Source organism: Hibiscus syriacus, unplaced genomic scaffold (genome assembly GCF_006381635.1).
Source record: "Hibiscus syriacus cultivar Baekdansim isolate YM2019G1 unplaced genomic scaffold, ASM638163v2 tig00112230_pilon, whole genome shotgun sequence".
Taxonomy (NCBI): domain Eukaryota; kingdom Viridiplantae; phylum Streptophyta; class Magnoliopsida; order Malvales; family Malvaceae; genus Hibiscus; species Hibiscus syriacus.
Window position 1 is genome coordinate 1,288,207 of NW_024063275.1, and position 10,483 is coordinate 1,298,689.

The 10,483-nt window shown below is 31.3% G+C and overlaps 2 protein-coding genes across 2 annotated transcripts; both read left to right on the forward strand.

Moving 5' to 3' along the window:
* The first annotated feature begins 4,627 nt into the window (after positions 1–4,627).
* On the forward strand, positions 4,628–5,644 carry LOC120176170. The gene has a single exon (XM_039182655.1). The coding sequence runs from the start codon at positions 4,628–4,630 to the stop codon at positions 5,642–5,644; it is 1,017 nt and encodes a 338-aa protein (XP_039038586.1).
* Positions 5,645–6,955: 1,311 nt separating this feature from the next.
* LOC120176171 lies at positions 6,956–7,408 on the forward strand. Its single transcript, XM_039182656.1, has one exon. It carries the CDS (start codon positions 6,956–6,958, stop codon positions 7,406–7,408), a length of 453 nt encoding a protein of 150 aa, XP_039038587.1.
* Positions 7,409–10,483: the final 3,075 nt, after the last annotated feature.

The window sequence follows — 10,483 nt, forward strand, 5'->3', positions numbered from 1 at the left end:
TTTCATGCAAAAAAAAGCTGCCCAGTACAGGGAGTATTGGTACTCCTTTAATATATTTAAATAAATCTAGTTGTTACTAGTCGTTGGGCCTGACGGTATCAATACTGTGACCATGGTATCGATACTACTATGTAAAGTAATATCGATACTCCTTTGAGTATCGATACCTATTTTGCATTCTGGAATTTGAGCAAGCTGGTAGTATCGATATTACCTGGAGAGTATCAATACTTCTCTTACCTTTGGTATCAGTACCATATGAATAGTATCGGTACTGTTCATATAGTATCGATACTGTAAGAACAGTATCGGTACTTCGTACCCAGAAAAACATTTTGTGCTCAAATTCACTTTTAATGGACTTTGAATTATTTTTGAAAACTTTTGAAAACTTTGAATAAATTGAATTCAAATCAAAAAAACATTTTGCCTTAATTTGTTATATCAAAACATTATAAAGCATGGTTCAACAAATATTAATATTAAATATTTATAAATATTATAATAATAAACTAACATTAAATATCATTAAAATAACATAAAAGGTCTAGAATGAAATTTAATGAAAACATAAGTTTGCTCTCTAGAAATAAAAATAAATTGAAGTCCACCATGACGATCCATAAATCTTTCCACACCTACATTTGAATACAAAAAAGTTAAATTATATTAATTTTTAATAAATAAATTTAAAATGTCATATAGAAGATATTTTATTATTAAAATTTAAATTATAATATTACCTTGAATATTCAAGCACAAGTGCTTCCTCCAAATCTTTGAAGCAGTTGTTGAATCTAACTTTGGAGAACATCTTGATTTTTCTTCAACTCATTGATTGTTGCATTTTGGTCCTGTATTTTGGCATTTTGGCTTTGTAGTTGAACTACTAATTCTTGGGTTTGTTTTTTATTCTCAACCCATTCAACATCTAAAGCAGATTCCAATTCTAATTCTTTGGAATTACATGGCTTTACTCCATAACCAAGTTCACGAATATAACCATATTTTGAATTTAAAACTTTCTCTAAAATTTGACACTCATTCACTTCAATGTTTTTTTTTTTCAATTTCTTCACTTAAGATTATTTTCATTTTTTCATGTAAATATAACTGAAATAAATAAATAAAAAGTTAAAATATTTAATAAACAAAGATTATATTTTAGATAAATAAAATCTTACATAGTTCTCTTCTACTTGCTGGTTAACCCATGTCCCATCTTTTTTATGATGCGTATCATAACATAGTTTTATTTCAGCGAGTGCAATATTTGGCTCTTCTGAATGATTTTTAATATATTCTTGAACATTCTCCTAAATCTAAAAAATTGAAAGAAATTAATTCAAATGTAAATTGAAGAAAAAAGTAATTTATTAGCTGATTTTATTCTAAATATACAAAAAATAAATTCAAAACATACCAATTCATAAATTCGTTGGCAAATGATTTTGAACCTGAAGTATGCGAAATCTTCATTTTTTTTCTCTATTGTTCTTGTTTGCTTTGCTTTGAACCTGCATATGTAATAATTTTTTTGTTAATTTTATTTCATAAATGATACATTATTTTTCAACATAAAAAGAATATTTTACCTGGAATTTGTCTACTTTGAAAATGCTTATACATGTTCTTCCAATCATCTATCTTCACATCGTTTCGAGGATTAGCTTCTGCTTCTTCTAAAGAAGTATGCTTCTTGAAATGCATATGACATTTGTGTTTAAAGGTCATAAAACACCTTGACATCATTTATCTATTACTTTTTTTTTGCATGCCGATACATCAAATTCATCATGCAAACCATTTAATATAAATTTAGTATTTTAAAAATAAACACATACTTATATTAATAAAATTTTAGAAAGAAATAATTATTAATATATCTAACCTTAATTTTTTGAAACATAGGTAATTTGTCTTCATCCTTCACATCCTTCCAATAAAATACATTAGCTGGTATAAAGTTTCGAGTCGTAATTCCTACCTCATTTTAAGTAGATGTTCATCATCACTAACCGATAATTGCAATCCTTTTTCAATCTTTACACCCTTAATTCGACCATTTTTGTTTCAATCTCTTTTTTACTTCAAAACCTCTAGCCACTCCACGGCCTCTTTTTACCATAACTATAAATATGTACGCAAAAACATGCATCGTGTTCATGTAATATGTGTCAGTTCTATTGTGTATCATATTGTTAAATCTAATGTTGGGTATATATATGAAATTTGGGGTGTTATATATAATTTTAGCATGTATAATATAATTAATCAATAATTTAACGTGAGTTTGTCATATTTTTATTTGTATTTATTTTTATTTGATGTTTTATTTTGTCGTGTAAAATACATTGTTTGGCAACTTTTCTAAAAATTTTAATTTTCCATAATATTTTATCAATTTTATAAAATTAATTTGATTTGATTTATCTATTTTTCTCTAAATTATATTCTTTATCTATAATTAAATTTATTTTTTTATAAAATTTTGAATAATTTATTTGGATAAATTTTATTTTTATTTTTTGGATTTTATTTTAACAAAAATAGTTTTAGTTTTTTTGATATTACATGATAAAAATGTAAATTATTTTATAAATATTTTAAAAATAATTAACTTCAATTAAATAAAAATAGTTAATGATTTATATATATATATATATTTTAAATAATTTAAATTTTTTTAAATATAAATAATTTTTATATTATCAAAATAAAATAATTATAAAATAAGAAAAATAAAATTTGATCCAATTTGAGTTATCATGAATTTTAAAAGACTAATATCACAAATAAGTATTTAAAATATATTAATTTTTATTTAAGTACATAAATTATTTTTTATTTAAGATAATCATTTTTTATTTATGAACTGTAAATCATCTAAAAAGTATTTATTATTTTTAAATAAAATAAAATAATTATATGATATATCAATGATCAATTATTACTTTTAAATATTTATAAAAACAGTTGAAAATTTATCAAAAAGTTAGCAAACGACTTATTTTAAATATTTTATCAATTATTACTGAAATTGATAAAATATTATCAAAAACTGAATTTTTTTTAAGGTTACCAAACGACTTATTTTACACAAAAAAAAAACTTTAAATAATCTTTCACTAAAACATCAGTATATGTTTAGTTCTTTATTTTCTTTTTTGTTATAATCTTTATTACTTTCAATTTCCCCCCAAATATTGAAATCCCTAATCTCTTTGTGCTCTCATTTGTTGTATCAGCTCTCCCATGATCGTAGGCACAACCAGTCACAGTCTTACCGACACACAACCACAACCTAGATCCCACAACACGGGTACTTTCCTTTTCCCTCCTATTTTACCAAAACTAGTTTTGTTCACTGTTCAATTCTCAAACGAATTTGTGAAATAAGTATATAGTTATTGAGTTTGAATTAATTGAAAATAAATTAATAAAATATATTTATGCATAATCAATTTTTATTAGCATGTACTAAAACTCTCTAATAGTCTCTAAATGAATTCAATGACTAACTCTCTCATAGTCTCTGAATGAATTCAATGACTTCTACGGATGTTCTGCTTTGAATGGTCATCTAAGGCTAAAATAAATAAATAAATGAATTTAAGGATGATGTGGTTTAAATCTCAATTATGAATTATGTTGTACTTATTGCTAGGCATTTTGTAACCATTGAATTTGATAACCTGAAACCAAAACAACTGTGCAAGTCATAGTCTTTATCATCGAAGAGTTTAGGCAACATAATCAAAACATGACTTGATTCTTCTTCAATTTCATTTTCAAAATGGTACAAAACTCCAAGGCGACATAAATAATTAATTAGATGTATTTTCTTTATCGAATCTGTTGTAAGAACATTGAACATATCTTTCACCATTGTTTTCAATGTTGTAAGAATATTGATGGTTATATTAAAAATATTAATTTGAATAGATAATTGGATTGATTTTAATGAGAATACAAGTAACAGATGAGGTGAGAGGTCAACATAATTGTAATAATATATAAATTATTTTGTGATAATTTTTATGAATTAATAATTATGAATTATTGTTACAAAATTTATTACTTATAATTTTTGTGTAAAAAATAGAAAAAGTATTTGTGACAATATATTTTTCACTATAATTAAAATATATAATTAAAAACATAATTTTCACAAATAAACTTGAATCTCTTTTTAATTAAAAAAACATGTATATTTTATTGTAATAATGTTTTCTATAACAATAATTATAACATATAATTACAAAACTTGTCACTATATAGCTTTTTTGCCAAAATAATAGAGGGAAATATTTTTTATAGTATTATTTTCCTAATGATTAAAATATATAACTACAAAAATAATTTATCACAAAAAACTTGAATTTCATTATTTGATGTGATTTTTTTTATAACAATAACTATAACTTATAATTGCAAAACTTGTCATTATACAATTTTTTGAAACAAAAAAATGGAGGAAATAGTTATAACAATATATTTTATCATTATAATTAAAATTTATAACAAAAAGTATAATTTGTCAAGAAAACTTGAATATAATCATTTGTTGTGACAATGTTTTTTAAAATAATTATTGATACTTATAATTACAAAACTTATCACTGTCATGATAAACCCAAGGTGGATCGATGTTTTCCCAGATTCTGCAGTGGAGTTTCAGGCCCCTGGGGACTCGGATCACTGCCCTGCCTTTGTGTGGCTCCACAAGGCAGCCCCTACTGCAAGGCCAAAGTCGTTCAAATTTTTCAACTTTTGGGCCTTGCACCCGGGGATTTTAAACATTGTGAGAGATTCTTGGCAGAAACCAATGATTGGAAATCCAGCTCAGGTTTTTTTCCAAAAATTGAAGAGGTTGAAGTGCTCTCTCAAGGCTTTAAATAAAGCTCATTTCAATGACATTTCAAATAAGGTGAAACAGAAGCGAGAGGAACTCCTTAGTATTCAGCTTGCTAATCTTCAATGGGGTTTTGCTGGCAGCAGCATTGAGAATGAACTTCAAGTAGAAAGGGAGCTAAAAAATCTTGAAGAGGCTGAGTTACTATTTTACAAACAAAAGGCTAAAGCCAATTGGATCAAGGAGGGTGACCAAGGGACGAAATTCTTCCACTCAGTAGTGGCTAGCAGAAGAAAGAGTAATACAATCAGAGTTCTCTATGACCAAGCGGGGAATAGATTGGACACTTTTGATGGTATTTCGGCTGAGGTGATTAAATTTTTCCAGAATCAGCTGGGTTTGGTAGATGATAATGTCCTGGGCAGAACTGTTTCTACTATTAGGGGTCTTCTTAATTTCTCACTCCCTACAGGCGCTGACGGCGAACTGTGCAGGAATGTTTCTGATGCTGAAATTAAAGAAGCCATTTGGGGGCAAGGCAATGATAAATCTCCTGGTCCCGATGGCTTTAATCCCTTCTTCTTCAAGAAAGCTTGGTCCATAGTGGGTGTGGATTTTGTTGCTGCTATCAGGTATTGCTTTGACATATCTTTTATTCTCCCTGCCTTTAATGCCACTGCTGTAGTCTTGGTTCCTAAAGTGCCAAATCCTAGCCTTGTCAAGGACTTCAGGCCTATATCATGCTGCACAGTGATATATAAGACCATTCCAAGGATTTTAGTGAGATGATTGTCTACTGTGTTCCCTAGCATGGTTTTAAAGAATCAAACTGCTTTTGTTAAAGGTAGGAGTATAGTGGATAATACCCTCCTTGCCCAAGAGGTTGTTAGGGGCTATAGTAGAAAGAACATTTCCCCTAGATGTGCCTTGAAGTTGGATCTACAGAAAGCGTTTGATTCTCTCAATTGGGATTTCTTAGTTGTTGTTCTCACTGCTCTTGGCCTTCCTGCTAGATTTATTAGCTGGATTTCTGCTTGTTTTACCAAGCCTAGCTATTCGATTGTAATAAATGGCAGTTTAGTTGGTTATTTTAGGGGGGCTCGTGGTGTTAGGCAAGGTGACCCCCTTTCACCTTATCTCTTTGTGCTTGCCATGAATGTATTATCAAATCTATTGAACCTGGTTGCTCTTAAGGGGATTTTCAATTATCATCCCAAGTGTAAAAGGATTGGTTTAACCCATCTTTGCTTTGCGGATGATCTCCTCATCTTTTGCAAGCCCTTTGTTGACTCTATTAGTGGTGTCAAAGCTGTTCTGGAAGTTTTCTATATCATGTATGGGTTGAAGCTCAATATTAACAAAAGTGAGATTTTTGTAGCGGGGTTAACTGCTGCTCAATGCACTGCCATCAGTGAGGGCACTGGTTTTAAATTAGGCAAACTCCCTGTTCGCTACTTAGGAATTTCTTTGGTGACTAAGAAGCTCACGGAGAGAGACTGCCTTAGTCTCATTGATAAAATCAGAGCTAGGTTGACCTTGTGGGAAAATAAACATTTGAGTTTTGCTGGCAGGCTCCAGTTAGTGCGTTATGTTTTGTTTAGCCTAACTAATTATTGGTGTAGGCAAGTTATGCTTCCTCGGGGGGTAATCAAGAAAGTTGAGCAGTTATGCTCTCGGTATTTCTGGAAGGGTGCTGATCTTCCTGCTAAGGGAGCTAGGGTGAGCTGGAGACAGATCTGTCTTCCAAAGTCTGAAGGGGGCCTTGGTGTTATTGATATACAAGGATGGAATAGGGCTTGTTCTGTGAGGTTGATTCAAAACTTATTGGCTGATGAGGGTTCCTTGTGGGTGGCTTGGACTCGGTCTTATATTATTAAAAATACAGATTTTTGGCATATGGTTCCTCCTACTGATGCTAGCTGGAATTTCAAAAAGCTATTGAAGATGAGACATTCGGTTAATCATCTCTTTGTTAACCGTGATTGTGCCCTCAGTACTAGGTAGATATGGGAGGACTTGCGCATCGTGGCTCCAAAGGTTGCTTGGCATCATCTGGTTTGGTTTTCCGGGTGCATCCCTAAGCACAACATATTTCTGTGGATGGCCATTTTGGATAGGCTTCCCACCCGGGTTAGACTGATGCGAATGGGACTAGTAATAGAGAATGATCGATGTATCTTCTGTGATTTGGTGCCTGAGACTAGAAATCACATTTTCTTTGAATGTGATTATGCTAAAAGCCTGTGGAAGGCCATCCTTCTGCTCTGTGGAGTTAACCGAAGAATAAGCCACTGGGAAGGCGAGCTTTCATGGGCTGCTCACTGCCTTAAAGGAAAGTCCCTTCTCACAAGAGTGTTTAAGCTTGCTTTGACAAGCTATGTGTATGTCATATGGAGAGAAAGGAACAAAAGACTGTATGGTGGATTGCTTAGGCCGATGAGTGATATCTTGCTGAGCATTAAAACTGATATCCAGATTCGACTCGATGGTTGGCCAATTAACAGAAGTGACTCTAGGAACATTGCCCTTTGTGTTAGCTGGGGTATTTCATAATTGTGATGTTGTTTTCTCTGTTCCTTGTTAGCCTTTGTTTAGCCTTTGCTTTGCATCTGTTCTCTTTGGTAATGCTTTGCTATTAGATGGATGATGTGTTGTAATGAGTTGGTTTTTTTTTGTAGCAGAATTTTGTTTTCTTGGGTAATGAAATTGATTATCCAAAAAAAAAAAATTATCACTGTATGACTTTTTTTTTGGCACTAAAAATATGGAGGGAAATGTTTATGACAACATATTTAGTCATTATAATTAAAATATATAACTACAAACATTATTTTTCACTAAAAGCTTGAATCTCATTATTTTTTGTTACTACTTTTTTTTGTAACAATCATTATAGCTTATAGTAACAAAACATGTTACTATATGATTTTGTTTTTACACCAAAAATTGGAAATAATCATTTGTGATATATATTTTTATCACTATAATTAAAATATATAATTAAAAATAAAATTTATCACATCATATATAAATCTCATTATTTATTGTGACAATTTTTGTCTGTCATATTTGCTAAAACTTTTAGTTACAAAATTTGTCACTATAAGAGTTTAATTTGGTGCCAAAAAATGGAAGGAAACATTTGCGACAAAATTTGGTAACAAACATTTGTGACAAAAATGAGTAACAAAATTTATTTTTTCATTGTATATTACACATGTTTACTAATTGTGACTAATTATTATGACGATTTTAGTTTTTGTCATAATTGTATATTTTTTTAATTTAATGTGATGATTATTTATTTTGTCACAAAAAAGCTATTAATAGTGACAAAAATATTTTTGACAAAAATAAATTTGTCATAATAGTAGAAATTTCTTGTAATAAACTCACCCCTAAACACTTATTTTAAGACCTAAGTTTATTATTAAATCTTATGAAAGTTATTAGGGGTCAACATACTCTATTTTTATACAAATTGTAAATTCGAATCATCCATAACGATTTCCATGCACATGAGCCCCCACATGCATCACTACTCATATAAGCAAACAAACTCATGCAAATGTCGTACAAGTAGTAGAGAAGAGTGAAGATGTGTTACCTTGGCCTCCAAGCTACCCAAATAACTTTCTAGATCCTCCAAGAACCAGTCTTCTCAAGCTTTTTTTAGGGGGTTCTTGCACTACTCTTCCACCAACTTGTGCAATCTTTTCCAAGAATCTCTCGTCTTTCCTTTGTACCTCTTTTATTCGATCTAGAAACGTCATCTTTATCTTTAATCCAACCAATAGTGAACCTTTTTCTTTAAAAATAGTCGCATATCCATAGCTCGCAAAGCTGCAAAAGTTTTCTGACTAAGTGCATCATCTACAACATTTGCCGTCTATGTCTCAATGATCAAATCATAGTCCTTTAAGAGTTATATCCCTCTTTTTTGTCTCAAGTTTAGCTCTTTTTGATTCAACAGGTACTTTAGACTCTTATGATCCGAGTAGATGTAGCACGGCTCACCATACAAATAATGGCACCAAATCTATAAAGCAGATACTATCACTGCTCATGCGTCTTTAGTTGTCGAGAGGCATAAGATACAACTTTACCTTCTTGCATAAGTACACAACCCAAACCATTATAAGATGCATCACTATACACCACATACTCTTTACCAGATTTTGGTTGTACCAACACTAGTGCTTCCATTAAGATCTTCTTTAGAGCTTTAAAACTCTCTTGACACTTCTCAGTCCAAATAAATGAAACATCATTTCTCAAGAGCTTGGTCAACGGAGAAGTAATCATCGAAAAGTTCTTCACGAACCTTCGATAATAACCAGCAAGTCTCAAGAAACTTCGAACATCTGTAACATTCTTTGGGAGTTTCTACTCCACTATTTCCTGAACCTTCTTAGGATCAACCCTTATGCCTTCTACCGAGACCACATGGCCAAGAAAAGAAACTTCTGACAGCCAAAACTCACACTTTGACAGCTTGGCATATAACTTTTTCTCCTTAAGTATCTCGAGCACAGTACGAAGATGAGCATCATGCTCTATCTTTATCTTCGAGTACACCAGAATGTCATCAATAAATACCACCACAAACTAATCCAAGTAAGGCTGAAATACTCGGTTAACCAAATCCATAAATCTTGCCGGAGCATTTGTCAGACCAAACGACATTAATACAAACTCATAGTGCTCATACCGTGTTCTGGAAGCTGTTTTGGAATATCTTCCTCTTTAATCTTTAACTGGTGATATCCCGATCGAAGACCAATCTTAGAGAAAACTGCTACTCCTTATAGTTGATCAAACAAGTCATCAATCCTCAGAAGAGGATACTTGTTCTTGGTAGTCACTTTGTTTAACTGAAGATAATCTATGCATAATCGCATTGATCCATCTTTCTTTTTCATGAACAACACCGATACACCCCAAGGTGAAATACACAATCTAATGAATCATCGATCTATCAGCTCTTGTAATTGGGCCTTTAATTCCCTTAACTCTTTCGGGGCCATTCGATAAGGAGTCATCGAAATAGGCATAATACTTGGAAACACATTAATACCAAACTCCACCTCTATGTCTGGAGGTAATTTAAGTAACTCATCTGGAAACACCTCTGGATACTCTCCTACAGTTGGAATGTCTTCCAAATTAACTTCGATAGTTCTTGTATCCAACATATTCGCTAAAATTGCTTGACATCCTTGTGACATCAACTTCTTAGCAGTAAAGGATGAAATTACATTGGATAAGGGATTTACCCTTTCTCAAACAAATATTATCTCTGAATCCTTTGCATCCTTTAAAAACAATATCTTCAAACGACAATCTACCCAACCATAGTAGGAAGATAACCAATCCATGCCTAAGATTATTCCGAATTCCTCAAAAGGTAATTCCAATAGGTTTGTAAGAAATTCTACTCCCTGTATCTTTATCAGACACTCCTTACATATCTAGCTTATATTCACACTATGGCCGAACGGATTGATTGCCACAATATCACAAGAAATAGGTTCTAAAAAGACCCCCTATCTCTAACCAACCTTACGCTAATATAAGAGTAAGTATAACCAGGATCTATCAACACAAAAACAGGTTCATCAAAAAGAT